Source organism: Myotis daubentonii, chromosome 4 (genome assembly GCF_963259705.1).
Source record: "Myotis daubentonii chromosome 4, mMyoDau2.1, whole genome shotgun sequence".
Classification (NCBI taxonomy): Eukaryota; Metazoa; Chordata; class Mammalia; order Chiroptera; family Vespertilionidae; genus Myotis; species Myotis daubentonii.
Genome location: NC_081843.1, coordinates 15,765,880 through 15,791,154, shown reverse-complemented (window position 1 = coordinate 15,791,154; position 25,275 = coordinate 15,765,880). Strand labels below are relative to the sequence as shown.

The following is a 25,275-nucleotide window of genomic DNA, read 5'->3' as shown; positions in this document are numbered from 1 at the left end:
AGGAGCACTTGTAATCTGCTGCCTCTGGGTCCTCCCTTCCCTCCACCCCTCCCTTCTGTCACCCAGACACAGCTTTAGAGAAAGGCTAATACAAGCACACACCTCCTCCCACGTCCCCTTACGAACAGGCTGCTACATGCATCCAAACCCACTACTCCTCTGCTCTACAACCCTCACGGCCCCCCCTTGCTTGCTGAGGGAAACCGGGGCCTCTATCACGCGTCTCCCACCTGTCACCGGCTTCTCTCGGTGGCTTGCTCCCTGCCACTGGAGGACGCCCTGTGCCTTCCCTCCATTGTAACTTTTCTTGTGTTTTTCACTCTGGATCAGGTCCTTCCCCCTCAGGCCCACCTGTCAATCAGGACAGCCCACGTGCTGAGGTCCACTCCAGGCGTCTGAGTGAACTGCTGTATTCTGCTGTTTCAGGGTGGAGGTGACCTGCCTTGACTCACAGGAAGACCTTGTGGGGCACAGCTGAGTTGAGGTGCCTTTGGGTGCGAGAGAGAAGGAAAGCAAGGGGGTGAGAAAGGGTGTCAGGGCTACAGCGTATCATGCCGGCCTGGGAGTGAGAGGACAGGTCGAGCCCCAGAGAGGTCAGCTTCCCTCTGTGTGGCGTTGGGCAAGTCACTGAATGTCCTCACCACTCACCCGCTTTCCCTACCACCCCCCAAAAGCAAAGGTCTGCTGACAGTGAGTTTGTTTTCCTTGGTGGCTTAGAGGGGACCACTGTCTCCTGAGCATCAGGTGCTGAGCAGGTGCTGGGTCCTAGAACGAAGACCCCGTTGGCACCCCTGCCTCTCTGACGCGTGGGGTGGTGACGAAGCCAGAGAACCGGCAAGGCAGCTGTGGTTCATCGATTTGTCTGAGAGGCTGTTAGCTTTTGAAATCAGACAGGAAGGAGGGTTGAGGTGGAGCCGGCACAGGAAGAGGTGAAGAGCCTGGCTGCTGTGACAAACCGGTGGGCTCGGGGACTGCAGGAGCCAGTGGGCTGTGTCCCTTGCTGCCCCGAGCACAGCTTTACTCCTTCCCCGGACGGATCCTGAAGGCTCAGGGCCCAGCCAACTGGCCACAGAGAGACCCAGCACATCCCCACCACTGCCCAGCTGTCCCCACTGGAGCAGGGCTAAGCCTGGGGGCACTGGGATGGAGCCGCCCCTGGCTCCTTAGTCTTGGCATCCCAGAGGCAGCAAGACCCAGGAGGTAAGTAGAAGCCAGGCTGCCTCAGTGCAAGATGTGGGAGGAAGTGGAGACCGCCAGCAGGAGGGGCCATGACTTTTGAGGCTGAGTTGCTCTGGGACAGGGTGGCTGGGGGAACTCCAAGAAGGTGTCCCCATGGTGCCAGGAGCTACAGGGTTCCTCCCAGTCCCCTGGTGGAGGCACATGCTTTCCCAAAGCCCAAGGGCTTACTCTTGACCATCACAGGCCATCCTGTGGCCGACTTCCAGAGGAGGGTACAGACTGGGTGTTCCCTCCTCTGTCCCAGGGGTGCTGGGACAAAAAACTGTTTGGTCTCAAGTCAGGAGAGAGGGGCATCCAAGAAGCTGTGGCCTGAGATACGCAGCCCAGACAGGAGGTCAGCACTGCAGGCCCCTACAGTCACCCCATGCAGGTGGGCAATGCAGAGGCCACAGTTCACACACAGGCCAGGCAGACAGACAGGACTGAGGCCCCTGGGAGGAGAGCACAGGGCAAGATGAGACCCATTGGCAAAGTCAGTGAGTAAATTGGGACCTGAGTCTCCTCAGGGATAAGGCAGAAGCCCAGTTGTCAGCCTGAGCGACACCAACAACAGGAGCACAGGTCCTCAGCTGAGCCCGGCCCCATGGATGAAGCTCTGGGGGAATGTGTGGGAATGAGGACGCCCAGCTTCATGGAAGCGGCAGGGGTCCCAAAATTGTCTGTCTGGCCTTGCCCTGCATCCTCCAGCTCAGACCCTCTGCAGACTGAGGGCCTTGGCCTTGAAATCCCCAAAGGTGGCCTGAGGCCCACTTGCCCTCAGTCCTCCCCTCTTTAAGCTGCTGCTCTCGCTGGAGGCTGTGTGCTCTGCACAGGGTCTACCTGACTGCCACTGGCCCTCACCCCACTCAGAGGCCTGTGGTAGGTTCCACCCTGCAGGAGTGGCATCCGGGGCCAGGTAACTGTCCCACTGAGGGAGCCTCCTCATTAGCCTCTGATGCTCACCCTGGGAGGTCATGGTGGTGGGCTACTTCCTGGCCCACCTGCTGGAGTCTCCTCCCCTGTCTTATCGAGACAAGGTGTCCAAAGGTACAGGCCTGGCTGGGGAGAATGGGTCTTATCTGATTGGAGCCTTAGTAGGGGTGCCAGATAAAATACAGGACACCCTGTTAAATTTGAATGTCAGATAAACAATGAGGTTTATTTAAAAATACAGAAAGAGACTAATTAAAGAACTTATATGCATGTATGCACAGCCCATGGACACAGACAATAGGGTGATGAAGGCCTGGAGTGAGGCAGGGGCTGGGTGGAGGGGAGAAGTGGGGGAAATAAGGGACATCTGTATTACTATCAACAATAAAAAATAAACTAAAAACATAAGGTATCCCAAGTATTAGCTGGGACATACTTATGCTAAAAGAATAATTTGCTATTTATCTGAAATTCAAATTTCACTGGGTGTCCTGCATCTTGCTTTGTTAAATCTGGCAACCAAGGCCCGAGGTCATCAAGACAAGAAAGATGGATGTCTGCTAAGGATGGAGTGTTGGCCCCAACACTGGGAGGCTAATGGGACCTCAGAGGAGGGTGAGCTTGCCCCTCCCGCCTCCCAGACACACACAGGCCCTGCCTTTTCCTCCCCCCTCACTCCTGCCTGCTGTTGCCCCTCCTTTGTCACTTTCTCAGCCTCTCTCTGGTTCAGTGGTTCTCAACTCAGGCTGCTCATTAGAATCACCTGGGTAGCTTTAAACTCTATCAGTGTTGGGGCTCTACCACAGACCAATTAAATCTCTGGGTGGTTGGGCTAAGCCAGGGGTGGGCAAACTTTTTGACTCGAGGGCCACAATGGGTTCTTAAACTGGACCGGAGGGCCGGAACAAAAGCATGGATGGAGTGTTTGTGTGAACTAATATAAATTCAAAGTAAACATCATTACATAAAAGGGTACGGTCTTTTTTTTTTTTTAGTTTTATTCATTTCAAACGGGCCGGATCCGGCCCGCGGGCCGGGCCGTAGTTTGCCCACGGCTGGGCTAAGCAGTGGTGTTTTAAAAATAGCACTCCATTAAAAAAAAAAGAAAAGAAAAAGAAAAAAAAGCTCATATGATCCAGCAATTCCACTTCTGGGTATATGTACCCCACAGACTTGAAAGCAGGGATTTGAACAGACATTTTTACACCCATGCATTATTCACAAGCTTCACAAAGTGGAAACAACCCAAGCGTCCATCAACAGATGGAATATTTTTTAGCCTTAAAAAGAAATGAAATTCCAATACATGATGAACCTGAAAAACATTATACCCAGTGAGAGAGGTCAGATGCAAAAGGACAAATACTGCCGTGGTCAGTGTATCTCAGTGGTTAGAGCGTCGTCCCCTATGCCTGGTCAAGGGCATATACCTCAGCTGCAGATTCCCCAGCTCCAGTAGGGGTACGTGAAGGAGGCAACTAATCCATGTGTCTCTCTCGTGTTGATGTCTCTCTCTCTCCCTCCCTCCCTCTCTCTTGCCCCCCTCCTTACTTTCCACTCACTCTAGTAATCAATGGAAAAAATATCCTCAATGAGGATTTAAGAAAGGAATAGAAAGGACAAATACTGTATTACTCTAATTATATGAGGGTCTAGAGTAGTCAAATTCATGTAGAAAGTAGAATGGTAGGTGCCAGGGGCTGGGAAAGGGGGAATGAATGGGGAGTTAGTGTTTAATGAGCACAGGGCCTCCCTTATGCCCTGTCCAGTTAGAACTACCCCCAAGAGTAATCCCTATTTTAACTTCTATCATTTTAGATTGTTTGGGCCTGACTTTAAACCCCCCATAAATGGGATCACAGAGTATGTTCTCTTTGGTATCAGCCTTCTTTCACTCAACATGTCTGTGAGAGTCAGCCATATTTTTGAGTGTGTCAGTAGTTCATTCTTTTTCATTACTATGTAGGATTTGATTGTATGAACATACCAGAAAAATCCCATTCTATTGTTAGTGGACATTGGTTGTTTCTACTTTTTTGGACATTATGAATAAAGCTACTATGAACATTATGGTGCTGTGTTTGGTAGAGATAAACACTTGTTTCTGTGGGGTACATACTCAGAAGAGGAATTGCTAGGTCACAGAAATATGTATATTTAGCTTTATTACTACCAACACTTTTTATAAAGTGATTTTAATTTGCATTTCTTTGATGATTAGTGATATACTCCTTTGTGACATGTCTTCACAATTTTAGCTCATTTTTTAATTGGGCTGCGTTTCTTACTGATTTTTAAAACGTGTTCAGGACATCTTCTAATCCATGGCTTGCTTTTTCCCCTTTAAAGACTGTCTTCTAATGAAAGATACTCCTAATTTTAATGCATCCCAATATATCATTCTTTCCTTTCATGGTTATTACTTTTTGTGTTCAATTTAGTCTTTACCTAGCCCAAGTTCATAAAGATATTTTCTTGTATTTTTTCTAAAGCCCTAATTGTGTTAGCATTTACATTTAGATCTTTGAGCCAGCTTGAATTAATTTTTGTGTATGGTGTGAGGTATGGGTCAAGGTTCACTTTTCCCATATGAATATCTTGTTAGCACAATTTAATGCAAAACCATTCTTTCCCCCACTGAATTGGCAGTGGAGCCTTGTTGTAAATCAGGTGACCATATATGTATGTGTCTGCTTCTATTGCAATGACCTATTTGTCTGCTCTTATGCCAACACCTATAGCACTATCCTAAGTCTTGATATTGTTTAGTGTAAGTCTTCCAGCTTTGTTCTTCTTTTTCAAAATTATTTTGGCTATTCTAGGGTCTTTTGCATTTACCTATATGTTTTAGAATTAGCTTGCCAATTTCCCCCCTCCCCTCCAAAACAGCCTTCTGGGATTTTTATTGGGATGTTATTCAATCTATAGATCAATCTGGAAAGAACTGACATATTAATATGGAGTCTTCCAATCCATGAACATGGTAAATCCCTCCTTTAGATCTTTAATTTCTTAGTATTGTTTTATAGTTTTCAGTGTGGAGGTCTTGCACAGTTTTTACTTATATTTATTCCTATATATTTGATATTTAAGTGGTATTTTAAATTGTTACTTTTAATTTCATTGTTGCCAGTAAATAAAAATATAACTGGCCTTTTTGTGTATTGATCTTGTGGCTCAGAGGTTGAGTGTTGATCTATGAATGAGAGGGTCACAGTTCAATTTCCTGTCAGGGCACATGCCTGGGTTACGGGCTTGATCCCCAGTAGGGGGCATGCAGGAGGCAGCCGATCAATGATTTTCTCTCATCACTGATGTTTCTCCCTCTCCCCTCCTCCAATAAAAATATATATTTAAAAATACATCATAAAACATCAAGGAAGCTCAATAATCTCAAAGTAAGATTAATTCAAAGAGGCCCACACTGAGGTAAGTTATAATCAAACTTTCAAAAGAAAAAGATGAAGAGAGAATCTTGAAATCAGCAAGATAAAAGCAAATCATCATACAAATAGGTCCTCAATAAGACTGTCAGCAGACTTCTCATCAGAAACTTTGGAGGCCAGAAAATAGTAGGCTGATATATTTAAAGCACTCACAGCGGGAGTAGAGGGGTGGGGGGTGGGGGGGGGGAACCTGCCGACTAAGATTCCCATATATCCAGGAAAAATGTCCTTTAAAAAGTAAGGGAGAAATTAAGACATTCTCAGATATGTCTTAAAAAGTAGAGGGAGTTCATGACTACTAGACCTGCCCTACAGGAAATATGCATGGGAATCCTACAGGATGGAATAAAAGGACACTACATAGTAGTAACTCTAAGCCATATGGAGAAATAAAGATCTCAAAAAAGGTAAATACATGGGCAACTGTAAACACTAGTATTACTGTAACAATGTTTTCTTTGTGTGTGTTTTTTTATTGATCACCTCCCACCCCCCCACCCCCCCACCCATCTTCCCTCCAGGATTCCACACTCTGTTCCATGCTTCCATGTCTCTGGATCCACTCTGTTCATCATTTTATTTTGTTCATTAGACTCCGCATATAAGTAAAATCATGTGATACTTGTTTTTTTTGTTTTTCTCTAACTGGCTTATTTCACGTAGCATGATACTCTCCAGGTCTCTCCATGCTGTCTCAAAGAGTAAGAGATCCTTCTTTTTTTACTGCTGCATAGTATTCCATGGTATAAATGTACCACCACGCTTTTTTTAAAAAAAAAATTTTTTTAATTTCAGAGAGGAAGGGGGAAGGAGAGAGATAGAAACATCAATGATGAGAGAGAATAATTGATTGGCTGCCTTCTGCAGGCCCCCATTGGGGATCAAGCTCACAACCTGGGCATGTGCCCTGACCGGGAATCTAGACATCCTGGTGCATAAGGTCAACGCTCAACCACTAAGCCATGCCAATTGGGCTGTTCCACAGCTTTTTTACCCACTTCTCAACTGATGGGCACTTGGGCTGTTTCCAGATCTTAGCTATCGTAAATTGTACTGCTATGAACATAGGGGTGCATATATTCTTTCTGATTGGTGTTTTGGGGTTCTTAGGATATATTCCTATAAGTGGGATCACTGGGTCAAATGGGAGTTCCATTTTTAATTTTTTGAGGAAACTCCGTATGTTTTACATAATGGCTGCACCAGTCTGCATCCCCACCTTCAGTGTATTAGGGTTCCCTTTCCTCCAGTCCTCACCAGCACTTGTCATTTGTTGATTTGTTGATGGTAGCCATTCTGACAGGTGTGAGGTGATGTCTTATTGTCATTTTAATTTGCATCTCTCTAATGATCAGTGACTTTGAGCATTTTTTCATATGTCTCTTCGCCATCTATATGTCTACTTTAAAGAAGTATCTATTTAGGGCCTTTGCCCATTTTAATTGGATTATTTGTCTTCCTTTTGTTAAGTTGTATGAGTTCCCTATATATTTTGGAAATTAACCCCTTATCGATATATCATTGGCAAATGTATGAGCTCCCTTTTCATTTTGCTGGCTTCTTTCGCCGTGTAGAAGCCTTTCATTTTGATGTAGTCCCATTTGTTTATTTTCTCCTTAGTTTCCTTTGCCCTAGGAGATGTATCTGTAAACATATTGCTATAAGATATGTCTGATATTGTGCTGCCTATAGATTCTTCTAAGATTTTTATGGTTTCCTATCTTACATTTAAGTCCTTTTTCCATTTTGAGTTTATTCTTATGTATGGTATAAGTTAGTGGTCTAGTTTTTATTTTTTTTTTTACATGTATCTGTCCAATTTTCCCAACACCATTTATTGAAGAGACTGTCTTTACTCCATTGTATGCTCTTGTCTCCTCTGTCAAATATTAATTGAGCATAATGGCTTGGGTCGATTTCTGGGTTCTCCTTTCTGTTCCATTGATCTACTAGTATATGCCTGTTCTTGTGCCAGTACCAGACTGTTTTAATTTCGGTGGCTTTGTAGTATAACTTGATATCTGGTATTGTGATTCCTCCAACTTTGTTCTTCTGTATCAAGATTGCTACAGATATTTGGGGTCTTTTTTGGTTCCATATACATTTTTGGAGAGTTTGTTCTAAGTCTGTGAAATATGCTGTTGGTATTTTAATAGGGATTGCATTGAATAGGTAGTGTGGACATTTTAATAATGTTAATTCTACCAATCCATGAACATGGTATATTCTTCCACTTGCTTATATCTTCCTCTATCTCGCTTTCCCACGTCCTGTAGTTTTCCAAGTACAAGTCTTTGACCTCCTTGATTATGTTTATTCCTAAGTATCTTAACTTTTTTGTTGCAATAATAAGTAAGATTGTTTGTTCAGTTTCTCTGTCTGAGAATTTATTATTGGTGTATAAAAAAGCCATCGATTTTTGGGTGTTGATTTTGTATCCTGCTACATTGCCAAACTCACTTATTAAATCTAGTTGTATCAATGGTTTTTAACTGTACTTTTTGTTTTCTACATGATTTAAGAGATTATTACATTAAAAAAATAACCCTGATTATTAGTATTCAAACTAATATTACTGTAACTTTGGTTTGTAACTCTAAATTTTGTTTTCTACATAATTTAAGAGACTAACAAATTTAAAAGAATTATTAGTTTATGTTTTGGGGCACACAATGTATACAGATGTAATTCAGTGACATTAACAACCAAAAGGCGTAGGGACAAGGATGCAAAGGAACAAAGTTTTGTATGTTATGGAGGTTAAGCTGATATAAATTAAAATTAGAGGGTTATAACTTTAGGATGTTAAACGTAACCTCATAGTAACCACAAAAGGAAATAAGAGAGAACCAAGATGCTGGTGTAGGCAAATGCCTGTACTTGCTGCCTCCCACAACCACATCAAAATTACAACTAAAATAAAGAACAACCATCAGGTTAACGCCGGAGTTTGCTGCTTTGAACAACTACTTCAAAAGTGAAACTAAAACACGGAACGGACATCACCCAGAACCACAGGAACGCTGGCTGAGTGGAAGTCCTACAACTAGGAGGAAAGAGAAACGCATACGGACACTCAGAGGAGGCGCAGTGCTGAAGTCAAATTCTGAGGTGCGGAGTGCGCGGAGCGGGCTGGCGGCGGAGGGCGCGGTTGGCGTTTTCAATCGGGAGGGAGTCGCAGACTCTGAGCTCCAGATCCCGGCGAGTCTTTAGGGACCCAGACTCAAACGGGAGAAGCGGGACTGTCTGGCTTCGGTCAGAGCAAGTGCAGCTTTCTCTCCGAGCTTTGCAGCGGGTGCTGGGACTCAGAGAGGCAGAGCCCCTGGGGACAGGACTGAGAGCCGCCATAACTGCTCTCTCCGGCCCACCCTGTTGATCCTGTGCGACCCGCCCCGCCCAAGCCCTGCACAGAGGCATTTGCCGGATAGCCTCAGGCAAAGGCTAGATTAGCACCTCCCTAGAGGACAGAAGTTCTCTCACTGCTGACACAGCTGATTCTCATAGCCACTTGGCCTGGAGGTCAAACCCTCCCTGGAATTAGCTACAACAATCAAGATTTATCTATAAGACTGCGAACAAAGACCACTAGGGGGTGCACCAAGGAAGCATAACAAAATGCGGAGACAAAGAAACAGGACAAAATTGTCAATGGAAGAAATAGAGTTCAGAACCACACTTTTAAGGTCTCTCAAGAACTGTTTAGAAGCTGCCGATAAACTTAATGAGATCTACACGAAAACTAATAAGACCCTCGATCTTATATTGGGGAACCAACTAGAAATTAAGCACACACGGACTGAAATAATGAATATTATACAGACGCCCGACAGCAGACCAGAGGAGCGCAAGAATCAAGTCAATGATTTGAAATGCGAGGAAGCAAAAAACATCCAACCGGAAAAGCAAAATGAAAAAAGAATCCAAAAATGCGAGGATAGTGTAAGGAGCCTCTGGGACAGCTTCAAGCGTACCAACATCAGAATTATAGGGGTGCCAGAAGATGAGAGAGAGCAAGATATTGAAAACCTATTTGAAGAAATAATGACAGAAAACTTCCCCCACCTGGTGAAAGAAATGGACTTACAGGTCCAAGAAGCGCGGAGAACCCCAAACAAAAGGAATCCAAAGAGGACCACACCAAGACACATCATCATTAAAATGCCAAGAGCAAAAGATAAAGAGAGAATCTTAAAAACAGCAAGAGAAAGAAACTCAGTTACCTACAGGGGAATACCCATACGACTGTCAGCTGATTTCTCAACAGAAACTTTGCAGGCCAGAAGGGAGTGGCAAGAAATATTCAAAGTGATTAATACCAAGAACCTACAACCAAGATTACTTTATCCAGCAAAGCTATCATTCAGAATTGAAGGTCAGATAAAGAGCTTCACAGATAAGGAAAAGCTAAAGGAGTTCATCACCACCAAACCAGGATTATATGAAATGCTGAAAGGTATCCTTTAAGAAGAGGAAGAGGAAGAAAAAGGTAAAGATACAAATTATGAACAACAAATATGCATCTATCAACAAGTGAATCTAAGAATCAAGTGAATAAATAATCTGATGAACAGAATGAACTGTTGATTATAATAGAATCAGGGACATAGAAAGGGAATGGACTGACTATTCTTGGGGGGGAAAGGGGTGTGGGAGATGTGGGAAGAGACTGGACAAAAATGGTGCACCTATGGATGAGGACAGTGGGTGGAGAGTGAGGGCGGAGGGTGGGGCGGGAACTGGGAGGAGGGGAGTTATGGGGGGGAAAAAAAAAGGAACAAATGTAATAATCTGAACAATAAAGATTTAATTAAAAAAAAAAAAGAAGATAAAAAAAAAAAAAAGAACAACCATCATCCAGAACCACCAGGAAGCTGGCTGAATGGAAGTCCTACAACTAGATAAGTAAAGAAGAAAGCATACTGAGACTGGTAGGAGGTGCAGAGGTGCTGAACAAGCTGGTCTGGCTCCCACTTGTGCCATTTTTTTAATTGGGAGGGAGATCATCTCTGTGGAGGCTGCCCGAAGGAGCAAAGGGGCCCAATCCCACACCAGATGCCCAGCCCAGGGTCCCAGAGCTGGGAAAAGAAGTCCCTATGGGTAGTAAGAACTACAGGCCGTAAAAAGCAGTGCGGATTGGGGCTGAGTGACACACAGGCTGCTGGAGACCCAACTGCTCCTCTTATAAGGCCGATTGAACTTACAAGCTCCTGCTTCCTCTGAGCTCGAGTGCCCGGTGAGGCTCTGGGGAACCCAGACACAGACGAGGAGAAACTGGACTGTCTGGCATCAGGGCAGGAACTCAGTGGTGGCTTTCTTCCAGACAGAGGTGCTCACAGCGGTCATTGTTACTATGCTGGGACCTGCCCAGTTGCAGGGCTGACTGGCAGCCATTTCTGTTTGCTCCTCCCTGATGATTCCCTGAGATCCTGCCCCACCCAATTTACAACCCGACCCAAGCTGTGGGCAGCAGCTTTTTCATATGAATGGCCTGTCCTTTTTCAGGCTAAAAACCTATCAAACAAGCTGCAGCTGGGTCATGGAGCCCCAAAGCTACCAATAAAAAGCCTAAGACCCAGCACCAGCCTGCCTTGCTTCAAAGCCCGGCCTCATGTGGGCACTTCCAAACCCGATACAAAGAGGAGGAATCTGCAGATCTCTCTGTAGCTCCTCCTGGGTGGCCCCAGGCAGTGGCTGACTTTGTACTTCTCTGGAGACCCAAGAGCCAGTGTACCCAGTGGTCAATGTGAGACGATACGAGATTACAACTCTTCACATCCATAAGCTACACACTCAAGGGGCAGACTCAGTGAGCACCAAAGCCCCATTAAAGCAAGTCCTGCTCCATAAGGGTGTCTCCTACACAGCAGCTCTCCCACTGTAGTTGCAGCTGGTCCCTACAGCCAATTGGCCTGAAGGTCAATTCCTCCCAGTGACACCAACAGCAATCAAGTCTCAACTACAACAAGACTGTGCTCACAGCCCACAAAGGGGTGCACCAAGAGCTCCCAGCTCAGGTGATTGAGGAGGCTGAGCCACTGAGCCCTATAGGACACCTACTACACAAAGCCACTCTCAACTCAAGGAGACTTAGCAGCTCTACCCAATACATAGAAACAAACACAGGGAAGCAACCAAAATGTGGAGACAAAGAAACATGTTACAAATGAAAGAAATAGAAGAAAGCAAAAAAAAAAAACTGGATATAGAGTTCAAAATCACAGTTATAAGGTTATCAAGAATCTTCCAGGAATTTCCAAGGGACTTAGTGAGACTTTCAAGGATCTTAGTGAGAATGCCAAAAAAAAAAAAAAAAAAAAAAGGAAAAGGACCAGTCAGAAATTAAGCATACACTGACTGAAATAAAGAATAATATACAGAAATTCAACAGTAGACTAGAGGATCCTGAGAATCAATGACTTGAAATATGAAGAAGCAAAAAACACCCAACCAGAAGAGCAAAAAGAAAAAAGAATCCAAAAATATGAAGATAGTGTAAGAAGCCTCTGGGACAACTTCAAGTGTACCAACATCTGAATTATGGGGGTGCCAGAAGAAGAGAGAGAGCAAGATATTGAAAACCTATTTGAAGAAATAATGACAGAAAACTTCCCCTACCTGGTGAAAGAAATAGACTTAAAGTCCAAGAAGCATAGAGAACCCCAAACAAGAGGAACCCAAAGAGGACCACACCAAGACACATCATAATTAAAATGCCAAGGGCACAAGACAAAGAGTGAATCTTAAAAACAGCAAGAGCAAAACAACAATGAGGTACCATCTCACACCTGTCAGAATGGCTATCATCAACAAATGACAAGTGCTGGAGAGGATGTGGAGAAAAAGGAACACTCGTGCACTGCTGGTGGGAATGCAGACTGGCGCAGCCACTGTGGAGAACAGTATGGAGTTTCCTCAAAAAGTTAAAAATGGAACTCCCATTTGACCCAGTGATCCCACTTCTAGGAATATTTCCCAAGAAAACAGAAACACCAATCAGAAAGGATATATGCACCCCTATGTTCACAGCAGCACAATTTACCATAGCTAAGATCTGGAAACAGCCTAAGTGCCCATCAGCAGATGAATGGATTAGAAAACTGTGGTACATCTACACAATGGAATACTATGCTGCTGTAAAAAAGAAGGAATTCTTACCATTTGTATCAGCATGGGTGGAACTGGAGAGCATTATGCTAAGTGAAATAAGCTAGTCAATGAAAGAAAAATACCACATGATCTCACTCATTTATGGATAATTAAGACCATTATAAACTGATGAACAAAAATAGATACAGAGGCAGAGCAACATAGAACAGACTGTCAAAGTACAGTGGGAAGGCCGGGAAGAGTTGGGGGGGGGGGGTGGGTAAGAGATCAACCGAAGGACTTGCATGCATGCATATAAGCATAACCAATGGACACAAGACACTGGGGGGTATGGGAGGCCAGGGGAAGGTCAAGGGGAGAAAAAAAAGGAGACATATATAATACTCTTTGTAATACTTTAAGCAATAAAGTATTACAATAAAAAAAAAACCCACAAAAAAACCACAAGAGGAAAGCAGTTAGTTACCTACAAAGGAATGCCCATACAACTGTCAGCTGATTTCTCAACAGAAACTATGCAGGCCAGAAGGGAGTGGCAAGAAATATTCAAAGTGATGAATAGCAAGAACCTACAACCAAGATTACTCTACCCAGCAAAGCTATCATTTAGAATTGAAGGTCAGATAAAGAGCTTCACAGACAAGAAAAAGGTAAGGAGTTCATCACCACCAAACCAGTATTATATGAAGTGCTGAAGGGTATTCTCTAAGAGGAAGAAGAAGAAGAAAAAGGTAAAGATAAAAAATATGAACAACAAGGTGGCAACAAATACATATCTATCAACAACTGAATCTAAAAAATCAAACAAATAAAAAATCTGATGAACAGAATAAACTGGTGAATGGAATAGAATAAGGGGCATGGAAATGGAACAGACTGACAATTCTCAGAGGGAAGGGGTTGTGTGAGGGTGCCGGAAGAGATTAGACAAAGATCTTATAGGCATGTATGCATTACCTACGGACACAGATGATAGGGTGGCAAGGGCCTGGGGCAGGGTGGGAACCAGGTGGAGGGGAGCTATGGGGGGAAAAAAGATAGACCTCTGTAATAATCTCAACAATAAAGGTTATTTTTTAAAAAAAGGGGGGGTGAATAAGAAAGAAATGAAAACATTTCACTTCAAAAGATCAACTAAATACAAAAGATGCTAATGCAAGAAATGATGGGGGTTAAGCTATAAAGCATAAACAAACAAATAGCACAATAACAGAAATAAGTCTCTCCTTACCAGTAGTTACTTTATTTTTATTTTTTTCCTTATTGATGAAGGAATTACATATGTGTCCTTATCCCCCCAGTGGCCCCCCCACCCCCCACTCATGCCCTCACCGTCCTGGTGTCTGTGTCCATTGATTAGGCTTATATGCATGTACACAAGTCCTTTGATTGGTCTCTCCCCCTTACCCCCGCCCTCCCCTATCTTCCCTCTGAGGTTTGATGGTCTGATCGATGCTTCTCTGTCTCTGGATCTGTTTTTGTTCATTAGTTTATGTTGTTTATTATATTCCACAAATGAGTGAGATCATGTGATATTTATCTTTCTCTGACTGGCTTATTTCACTTAACATAATGCTCTCTAGTTCCATCCATGCTGTTGCAAATGGTAAGAATTCCTTCTACCAGTAGTTACTTTAAATGTAAATGGATTAAACCCTCTAATCAAAAGACAGAAATTGGTAGAATGGATAAAAACATATGATCCAATGACATGCTGTCTACAAGAGACTCACTTGAGATCCAAAGACACAAATAGGTGGAAAGTGAAAGGATGGAAGAAGATATTCTATGAAAAGAGTAACCAAAAGAGAGCAGGGGTGACTACACTGACATCAGACTAACTAGATTTTAAATCAAAAGAGTTTACAAGTGTTTATAAGAGCCCTAGCTGGTTTGGCTCAGTGGTGAGAGTGTCAGCCCTCAAACTGAAGGGTCCCAGGTTTGATTCCAGTCAAGGCTCAATTCCTGCCCTACATGCAGTGGGCAACCAATTGATGTGGCAATTTAGATAAGAAAAAAACATAGTTTTACTAGAGGATCTAAAGAAAGCCCTCAACAATACCCACATTAACGTGACTTCAATCAAAATCTCATCTGTCTTTTCCCCCCTTTAGTTTTGACATTTAGAAGTATAAAAGAGTGAGAACAGCCAGAAGGACTCAGAAGTATGAGTGGCCTAGCCCTGGCCTATTTCTAATGTTCCCAGATGAGTTCATCTACCTCAAATTGGTTACACTCAACTCTCCAACACCACTATGAACCAAATGGCTGGGAAATGCTATTTTCCTTGTTGCTATACTTTGTTTAGCATTTTCCAGGTGAAAAGGTTCATCCTGAGTTAAAATGCCTGGAACCCCAATGCAAATTCAAGGCTGGGGAGTGCGCTGGGGTCTTGGGGCTGTAGGCAACAAATCCGCCTTTTAAGTGAATAACACTGGGGCCCGGAGAACACAGGGCTGGAAGGCATAGTTGGACCTGGTTTAATGAGCTGCTACACCCAAAGCAGTAGGTGTGGCTTCTGCCCAGCCCTGAGTCCTGTTTTCTCTTCTAGACCCATGGAGGAGGGATAGCCACCCCCCACCTCCTGAGTTCCTAAGGCCCTGCTGGAGGAGCTGCCGTGGGTTGGCCATGGGCTGGACATCCTGCCCACTACAGGTGAGAAGAGGGGTGAGATGGAGGTGGCTCTGGGTCCTCAAGTATCTATCTTAGCTGAGGGAGGGATATACAGGGGGGTGGGAGGTGGGAGGTGGGGGGCAGATACCCAGAGGAAAAGGAATGTGAGTGGGTGGGACTCAGACATGGTTTGCCTCTTAGCACCTCTGCGTCACTATCCCCAGCAGAAACAGTGCTGCCTGTGGGTCAGGAGCCCCTGCTCTTCCAGGAGACCCCAGGAAACAGAGTAAGAAACGTAGCTATACCACTGCTCTGAGAACCAACTTTCCCTTCTCTTTAGACTCCTCCATTTTTTCTTTGTTTCTTTTTTAATCACTAGACTTTCGTTATTAGGGCAGTTTTAGGTTTACAGACAAATTGAGAGAAAGATTAAGTACAGAGATTTGCATATACCCTCTGCCCCTTACGTGCGCCCTCCCCCACTGTGGACATCCCCACCAGGGTGGCACTTTTTACAGCAGGTGAACCTACACTGGCACATCATTATCACCCCGAGTCCACGGGTTACATGAGGGCTCACTCTTGGTGCTGTGCATTCCCTGCGCTTGGACAAATGTATAATGACGTGAACCCACCACCGTAGTATATCACTCAGAGTAGATTCGCTGCCCTAAAAATTCTCTGTGCTCCACCCACTCATCCCTCCCTCCTCACCCCAAGCCCCTGGCAACCATCGATCTTTTCACTGTTTCCATAGTTTTGCCTTTTCCAGAATAACACAGAGTGGAAGTCATACAGTACGTAGCCTTTCCAGATTGGCTTCTTTCATTCTTCCCTTCTTGGGAGTGGACCTACTCATAACCGCATTGCCGTTTCCAGGTTACAAATGACACCCCGGCACAGGGAGCTCAGGCAGCCTGCCCAGGGTCACACAACCAGTAAGTGGCGGAGCTCACGCTCGAGCTTGGGCCTGGGTTCTTATGCATTTGGTCCCCTGCATCTGATCAATGCTTGTGGCATTAGGAATTATTCTCAGCATCCAGGAACAACCAGCCCCTCCAACCTCCTCCTCGAGGTCAGACTGTGGGCCACTAGCTGGGAGAGGAGAAAGGGTGGGTCCCCAAAGGGTGAGTCCCCACACATCCTTGGAGGCTCCTTACCTGTCCCAGGCCGCTGGGCAGGGAGACAGCAGGCAGCAGGTTCAGGTTTTCTCTTCACAGCTCCTGGCAGCAATCCTGGATTCCATGAGGAAGCAGGAGATGCGGATGGGCGGGGAGGCTGGCCAGGGCCATGGTGCTGGCTCCCCGGCAGAGCAGGTGAAAGCCCTCATGGACCTGCTGTCCGGGAAAGGCTGTCAGGGCTCCCAGGCCCCACAGACCCCTGACAGGACACCCGACTCTCCACGGGGGCCTCATGGCAATGGTAGGCAGATGGAGGGGTGTCCCTAAGCCTTTTCCCTTCCTTTCCTTCCCCCCACACCTGATTCTACCTCCTGCCCCTGCCTTTCATCTGCCTCGCCGCTTTCCTTCTTTACACCCGCCCTCCCCAACCCTGAGCTCTGACCTCCATCCACAGACTCGCGGATACAGAGACACCAAGAGGCCCTTCTGAGCAGGGCAGGAGGCAGCCTGGAGCTGGGTGGCCCCTCACCCAGGCTAACCAACCTCCTGCTAGTGGAAGGCCTGATGGACTTGCAGCTGAGGGAACACGACTTCACGCAGGTGGAGGCCACACGTGGGGCCTGGCGCTCAGCCAGGACCATCGCCCTGAACAGGCTCTTCCTGCCTCTGTCGCGGGTGTCCATCCCGCCCCGCATCTCCATCACCATTGGGGTGGCTGGTGTGGGCAAGACCACCCTGGTGAGGCACTTTGTCTGCCTCTGGGCCCGGGGGCAGATTGGCAAGGACTTCTCCCTGGTGCTGCCTTTGACGTTCCGGGATCTCAACACCCATGAAAAGCTGTCCGCAGACAGACTCATTCGCTCCATCTTTCCACACGTCGGGGAGTCTGGCCTGGAAGTGGCAGCCCTGGCCAAAGTGCTCCTTATCCTGGACGGCCTGGATGAGTGTAAGACTCCTCTGGACTTCTCCAACACCGTGGCCTGCACGGACCCCAAGAAGGAGATACAGGTGGACCACCTGATCACCAACATCATCCGGGGCAACCTCTTCCCGGAAGTTTCTGTCTGGGTCACCTCCCGTCCCAGCGCAGCTGGCCAGATCCCAGGGGGCCTGGTGGACCGGATGACTGAGATCCGGGGCTTTAATGAAGAGGAGATCAAAGTGTGTCTAGAGCAGATGTTCCCCGAGGACCAGGTCCTCTTGGACTGGGTCCTGAGCCAGGTTCGGGCCCACAGGGCCCTGTACCTGATGTGCACCGTCCCGTCCTTCTGCCGGCTGGCGGGGTTAGCTCTGGGCCACTTGTGCCGCCACAGGCAGGGGCCCCAAGACACAGAGCTGTGGCCTCCAAGGACCCTGTGCGAGCTCTACTCTTGGTACTTCCGGATGGCCCTGGGCGGGGAGGGGCAGGAGAAGGGCAAGGTGAGCCCTCGCATTGAGCAGCTGGCCCACGGTGGCCGCAGGATGGTGGGGACGCTGGGCCGGCTGGCCTTCCACGGGCTGGTCAAGAAAAAGTACGTGTTCTATGAGCCGGACCTGAAGGTGTTTGGTGTGGACCTTGCTCTGCTGCAGAGCACTGTGTGCAGCTACTTCCTGCAGCGGGAGGAGACCCTGGCCTCCTCGGCAGCCTACTGCTTCACCCACTTGTCTCTGCAGGAGTTCCTGGGGGCTGCGTACTACTACAGCGCGTCCAAGAGGGCCATCTTCGACCTCTTCACGGAGGGCGGTGTGTCCTGGCCTCGGCTGGGCTTCCTCACGCATTTCAGGAGCGCGGCCCAGCGGGCCATGCAGGCTGAGGACGGACGGCTGGATGTGTTCCTTCGCTTCCTCTGCGGCCTCTTGTCTCCAAGGGTCAATGACCTACTGGCGGGCTCCCTGCTGGCCCCGGGCGAGCAGCAGGGCTCCCGGGGGCAGGTGGCCCAGCTCCTGCAGGGATGCCTACAGTCCAGCACGGTGGTCTGTGCCCGGGCAGTCAATGTGCTGCACTGCTTGCACGAGCTGCAGCACACGGAGCTGGCCCGCAGTGTGGAGGAGGCCATGGAGAGCGGGGGCCTGGCCAGGCTGACCGGCCACCCGCACCGGGCTGCCCTGGCCTACCTTCTGCAGGTGTCAGATGCCTGCGCCCAGGAGGCCAACCTGTCCCTGAGCCTCAGTCAGGGTGTCCTCCAGAGCCTGTTGCCCCAGCTGCTCTACTGCCGGAGCCTGAGGTGGGCACCAGGGTGGTGTGTGCGGGGGTGTTGGCGGAGGAGAGAGGAGGGGCCCTGGAAAGTACTTCCCCTCCACCAGCAGCCTCTGCGCCAGTGTTTGGGGGCTGCTGTAACAAAGGTCCACAGACTGGGTGGCTTAAAGCAATAGAAACGTTTTCTCTCACAGTTCTGGAGGCCGAGTCCAAATTCAAGGTGTTGGCAGGGCTGTGCTCCCTCTGACACCTTCAGGGGAGGATCCTCCCTGCCTCTGTAGCTTGTGGTGCTGCTGGCTACCCTTGGCTTGTACATCCATCACTCCAATCTCCGCCTCTGTGGCCACATGGCTACCTTATCCGTGTCTGCCTTCACATAGGGCAGCGGTTCTCAACCTGTGGGTCGCGACCCCTTTGGCGGTCAAACGACCCTTTCACAGGGGTCGCCTAAGACCATCCTGCATATCAGATATTTGCATTACGATTCATAACAGTGGCAACATGACAGTTATGAAGTAGCAACGAAAATAATGTTATGCTTGGGTCACAACATGAGGAACTGTATTTAAAGGGCCAGAGGGTTGAGAACCACCGACATAGGGCTTTCCTCTCTTGTAAGGACATTAGTCCTATGGGATGACAGGCCCACCTCACTCCAGTGTGACCTCATCTTCTCTAATTACGTCTGCCACGGCCCTATTTCCAAATCAGGTCACACTCTTGAGCCACTGGGGGGTTAGAATGCCAAGATAGCTTTTGGGGAGACACTATTCAACCCATAACACCCTGTGAACCATCCCAGTGCTGACAGAAGCCACACCCTCACTCTCTGCCCTCAGCCCATCTTCTGTCCACTGCTCCGGACTCTAATAGGGGCTGAGGGAAGGGCACCAGGGCCAGGGCCGTTCAGGACCTGGGAGCAGCTCCCATGTCCTCAGAAGGAGGAGAGCTCGCAGCAAGCATCTCCCAGATGCACACGGATAGAAACCCCAGAGCTCATGCCCCTGAGCCTCCCAGTTCACCTTCGTAGGAAAACTGTGAGCTCGGTGGGTGTGCTGTCCTAGGTCTCTGGGCCATGTGGTGGGAGCTACAGTGGAATGGAGAGACGGGGGGTGGGGAGGATGCTAGCCTGGGTGCCTGAGCTTAGTGCCCGCTCCTGCCTTTCTGTGCTAGCCAGGGACTTCATCACCCTGCCTATGGGAGGTGGTACCACTCACAATGGCTGTTCCTCCCGACCAGGCTGGACACCAACCAGTTCCAGGACCCCGTGATGGAGCTGCTGGGCAGTGTGCTGAGTGGAAAGGACTGTCGCATTCAGAGAATCAGGTAACGCTGACCCAGGAGACTCCGCCAGGGCACCCACCTGTCTCTCTGGTTCTGAGGGCTCCTTCCCCATCCTCCTTTCTGCTCAACTAGCTGGTGGTACTTTCAAAGAGAGGCGTCTGAAGCATGCAGCAGCTTGTTTCCGCCCATTCCAGACAGTTCCAGGGCTCAGGTGCTCATCTGTAAGAAGAGGGGAAGGATAGGGTGAGGGGCAGAGGCTGTTTCTCCAAACACTATGTGCACTGACATGGCACAAGGCCCAATCTTCTCACAGTTTGCCCTCAAATAGTGTTCTGGGCACAGGATTCTATCTTTAAATAAAATATAATTTTTAAAAAAATTTAAATTAAAAACGTTAGAGCCTGGTTGTCCTGACATGCCAAGGCTGTGGGTTCAATCCACAGTCAGGGCATATACAAGAATCAACCAATGAATGCATAAATAAGTGGAACAACAAATCTCTCTCTCTCTCCTCTCTCTCTCTCTCTCTCTCTCTCTCTCTCTCTCTCTCTCTCTCTCTCTCCCTTCTTCTCTTTCTTACAAAGCAATAAAAAAAGATTTAAAAATTTAAACATTGCATCTTTAATGTAATTAAAGTTTATATGCTGACTGCAGGACAGATCTATGTGCTTATAAAATCTCTCCTGTAATAATTTCCAAGTTTGAGTAACACTCTTGTTTGTACTTGAAATGATTCCATGACCTAAGGGCAGCTTTCAGAGAATTAGGGAGATGGGTTTGGAGAACAGGACCCAATAATAATTTTTTATTCTCACACAAGGCTTTGGGTTCTGAAATAATTTATATCTGAGGAAATAAAAATGTGGAATGAGTCGGGAGCAAAACAATTATTGAGGACAGTGGTTAGAGTAGTAGGCTCCGTGTGATCTTGTACAGACACCTCTGTGCCTAAGGAGGGTAAAATCAGTTCATCAGAGCTGTGAGTGCTTGAAATTGGCCGTGGTGGGAGTATTTACACCATGGAAATTGGCCAATGTTACAAATCAGGGTTTTTGTATTTTGGTTTTTCCTGAGAGCCAGTTTTCTAGCACACCACTATCTGGGGTCCATGTTGTAGACTTCTGTAACCACCTACCCTCATCCCTGTGCTATTCCAGTTGTTGTGCTAAATTCTGATCAAACTTCCCTGGGACCCTTTGCCAGTGTGCCGGTCTGTCTGCCTACTCTAGTCCTACCTTGCTTGGCTCAGAGGCTTTTGTGGGCCTGGCATTCTGTTCCAGGGCTTACCTGATCTCTGCCTCTGTCCTGGCCCTGATGATGCTGGTGAGGCTGAGGGGTTTGGATCATGAGCCTGGAGCTGATATTTATAGACTTGCCATAACCACTCTTCTCCCTCTCCTTGGGCAGCTTGGCTGAGAACCAGATCAGTAACAAGGGGGCCAAAGCTCTGGCCAGATCCCTCCTTGTCAACAGAAGTCTGACTTCTCTAGAGTAAGTACACCACCAAAGGCCAGTCTTTCCCCATAGGGACAGGGAGCACTTGTGCGACATGTTGTGAAGTCCCCTTGACCAGTCTCTCCCATGGGTGGACTGGAAGAATAGCTGAGCAAACAATGTCACAGCTCCTGCTCAGCTATTCAGACTCGCCCAGGAAGCACCAAAATTTCAGGCCTGAACTTGGAGTTATCATTCTCCTCTCCGTCCTTGGCTCAAGTCCACTAGTGCATCGGATCCTATTTTCTTCTGCCCATCACATGGGGCACCTTCAGAAACTCCTTCCTTGTTTGCCTACATAAACATCTCTGTCCCACTTGCACCAAACATGAAATCCTAAACCCTGATACATTCTGTTCAAGAAGCATAGATTTAAAGGTCAATGTAACTTCTGCTCCTCCTTCCCTCCCTGGGCACTGGATGAAAGGGAATGGTTGTTTCTCTCTTCCGCCAGCCTCCGCTGTAACTCTATTGGACCTCAAGGGGCCAAGGCGTTGGCAGATGCTCTGAAGATTAATCGCACCCTGGCCTCTCTGAGGTACGTGTTACCTGCTTACCCTTGAAAACTTTCCCTTCAGGTGCCACCTATGGAGTAGGAGGTGATTGAAAATGTGGGTATCAGACACCAGCTCCCACCCAGTGGGTACCACAGGATCTTGTATCCTAAGGAAGTTTCCAAGTTCCAGCTCCTTCCTGGTTATTGTTCTTGTGTTTACGGCCTGAGCAAGGAATAGAGGAGAAGGGTAGAGATATGTAGAGGTGGAGGAGCAAAATAATCTTTGAGGAAAACCTCTTGTCCTCCATCGAATGAGAAATCCCCAAGATCATGGTGTCAGAATGTCCCCCTGAGATGTTTTCCAAGACATTGAAAGCCCATCTTTCAGAAGATTCTTATAGTTTGATGTGGTTTGCTGTGCTCCTTTTAGGAGCCAGTGGTTGTATCCATCCTAAGTTGAATGTGTGCCACCATTTTGTTTTGTTTTTATGTATTTGTTTGTTTGTTTGTTTGTTTATGCTTCAGTTATTCAGTTATATATTCTAAAATTAAAAATGATAAGCCTTGAATTTATCCTAAGAATTCATTGCTTCTCAGTTGGTGCATCACAATACGGCTTATTTTCTATAAGAACGTCTTTCCTAGGGACCAATTTCAGTGTATTGTGGTCTGTGTAAACACCTTGTATAGTAGATCTTCTAAGTAACAATTCCACGTTGGAAACCTTTCTGTTGTTGTTAATCCTCACCCGAGGATATTTTTTCTCATTGCTTTTCAGAGAGAGCAGAAGGGAGGGAGGGAGAGAAACATCGATGTGAGTGAGACACATCAACCGGTTGCCTCCTGCATATGCCCCAACTCGGGACAGGGAGCTAACCTGCAACCCAGGTACATGCCCTTGATCCAGACTCAAACCAGCACCCCTTTGGAGTGCGGCCCGATGCAACCACTTAGCAACATCGGCCAGGGGGGAACCTATTTTTTATTAGTTTAATGAAGATAGCATTTCGGTGGGCGTCTGAGTTGATTCAGCTGCTCTTGTTTTGACCATGGCTAATCCATGTTCTTTTCACCAGGCAACTTTATGTCTCTTCTATTTTCTTAGGAGAAGCTTCATTTTCTTTACTTTTGAATTCTTCATTTATCTTTATTCTGGCTGTGTGGTTGCCTGACCCATGTCTCTCCTTACCATGGCGGCTACCTCTCCGTTTTCATTTTCTTATATTGAGGTGAGGTTCCACAAAATTCACCATTTTGAAGTGTGCAGTTCAATGGCACGTAATACATTCACAATTGTGCAACTGTCACCTTTATCTAGTTCTAAAATATTTTCAGCACCCCAAAAGAAGACCCTGTGCCCATTAGCAGTCACTTCCCATTCTCCCCTCCCTTCAACAACCACCAATCGGCTTTCTGCGCAGTGGATTTGCCTATTCTGGATATTTCATATAAATGGAAGCATACAATAAGACCTTTTATGTCTGTCTTCTTTCACTTAAGATGTTTTCAAGGTTCATCCACATTTTAGCATGTATCAGTAGTTCATTCCATTTTCTGGCCAAATAATATTCATCAGTTAATGGACATTGGGTTGTTTTCAACTTTTGGCCATGTAAATAATGGTGCTGTACACATTTGTGAACAGTATTTGAATAACTGTTTTTAATTCTATTGGGTAGGTGCCTAGGACTAGAATCTGCTGGTCACATGGTAACTCTATGTTTAACCTTTTGAGGAACCACAAGTCTGTTTTCTACAGTGGCCACACCATCTTACATTCCCACCAGCAGTGGATGAGGGTTCCGATTTCTCTACATCCTCGCCAACCCTTGAGTGCTATGACTTTTAGGTGTAATTGGGATTACCGATGACCTAGCTATTGTTATCCAGATACCATGGGCAACTTGTCCCCAGTCAGCAGGCTAGTGCTTAGAGACCCAGAGGGAAACCTAAGTCCAGAGCAGCAGAGGGAAAGGCCAATTGTTGCCCAGTTCCTGTGTGGTGTGCATTGAGGGCATAGAGTGGTTAAAGCCCCTTGTCACTGAGCTTAGCTGCTGGCCTCCCTTGAGCATTGGTGACACTGTGGTGGGATTCAGGCCACCACTGGGTGCCCTTGTGTGCTCCATTGGTGACATGCCTCTTCCTTGCCTCCACAGCCTCCAGAGTAACAGGATCAGGGACGATGGTGCCAAATTCATGGCTGAGGCTTTGGCAGCCAACCGGACGCTCTCCGTGATGCAGTGAGTGGACATGCTGGCCATCAGAAAGTCTCCTTTGTACTCTCTCATCTTCTCCTCCAAGGACCTCTCTGCCTGTGTTTGGCAAGGAGGGATGGATGGGCAAGGCCCTGAGGCTTTCTGACCTGTCTGGATGGCCCCTGGAAAACTTGACGTCCATTGCTTTTCCAGAGAACAGGTGTTGGGCAAAAAATTAAAAATAAAACCTCCCGCCAATCCAGAAAACCCTCTCTACAAATGTGAGGAAGAACAAAACAGCTTTATTATTTGAATAAACACTCAACTGGACTGTAATGAACATCATAGGCAATCTGCTGATGAGATTGCAAAGACAGAAATAAATCACACCCTTTTCCATAGCCAACAGACACACCCATTACATACATGTTTCCAAGATAAACAACTTGTCCTCAAGTAAGAGAACTGGACAGCAGCGTTTGTCACACATAGTTTATCCTAAATTAGCCTGGTAGTTGGGATAGCCATCTGTGTTTGTTAACTGCCTTTAGCCAAAGGAAAGTTAAAACTTTATATCTTCATGACAAGAAGGCTCTTACAACTTGGAATCTGTGCTATCTTCCTTGATGTGTACATTTCAAAGAGATGACTGGCACTCAGCACTCCGTTGTCTCTGACCTCTCACCTTTTGTCAGAGTATTCTTGCCCTGGGAATAGCTGGGACTAGCTTTGCTAAAGGACCCCTCTCCTCTCTCACAGCTTGCAGAAGAATACCATCGGGCCCATGGGAGCCCAGCACATGGCAGATGCCCTGAAGCAGAACAGGAGTCTGAAGGAGCTCATGTGAGAAATGCAGAAAGGCCAATTGGTATCCTCAGTGTCTAACACAATGCCCAGCTTATCATAAATATTTGTGAGCATGGGGATGGATGGATGGATGGATGGATGGATGGATGGATGGATGGATGGACGGATGGACAGACTGGTAGTTGAGTGGATGAATGGGTGGATGGATGAATGGGTAAGTGTGTGTGAGTGGATGTAGGTGCAGAACAACTGGCTTTGGACCCCAAAGCACTGGACCAGGAGAACGGAGATCCAGATTCACAGACTGAGTGAGCCACAACTGTCTCAGGCTCACATGTACTGCCTTCTCAGCTAGCAAAAGAAAATGGCATTTCCTAGCCACCTT

The 25,275-nt window shown here is 46.8% G+C and overlaps 1 protein-coding gene across 2 annotated transcripts in view; it reads left to right on the top strand.

Annotated features, from left to right (window-relative positions):
• Positions 1 to 914: 914 nt before the first annotated feature.
• The window catches only part of NLRC3 (NLR family CARD domain containing 3), a 32,698-nt gene continuing 8,337 nt past the window's right edge, over positions 915 to 25,275 (top strand). The window contains exons 1-11 of one of the 2 annotated variants that reach the window (XM_059692896.1): positions 915 to 1,200; positions 15,256 to 15,359; positions 15,542 to 15,603; positions 16,197 to 16,255; positions 16,538 to 16,739; positions 16,893 to 18,642; positions 19,854 to 19,940; positions 21,306 to 21,389; positions 21,847 to 21,930; positions 24,045 to 24,128; positions 24,843 to 24,926. In XM_059692896.1, the coding sequence (XP_059548879.1) occupies positions 16,562 to 16,739; positions 16,893 to 18,642; positions 19,854 to 19,940; positions 21,306 to 21,389; positions 21,847 to 21,930; positions 24,045 to 24,128; positions 24,843 to 24,926 (2,351 nt within the window). In that variant the 5' untranslated portion in view covers positions 915 to 1,200; positions 15,256 to 15,359; positions 15,542 to 15,603; positions 16,197 to 16,255; positions 16,538 to 16,561. The remainder of the gene's footprint in view (positions 1,201 to 15,255; positions 15,360 to 15,541; positions 15,604 to 16,196; positions 16,256 to 16,537; positions 16,740 to 16,892; positions 18,643 to 19,853; positions 19,941 to 21,305; positions 21,390 to 21,846; positions 21,931 to 24,044; positions 24,129 to 24,842; positions 24,927 to 25,275) is intronic. The other variant, XM_059692895.1, reaches the window with a different exon arrangement.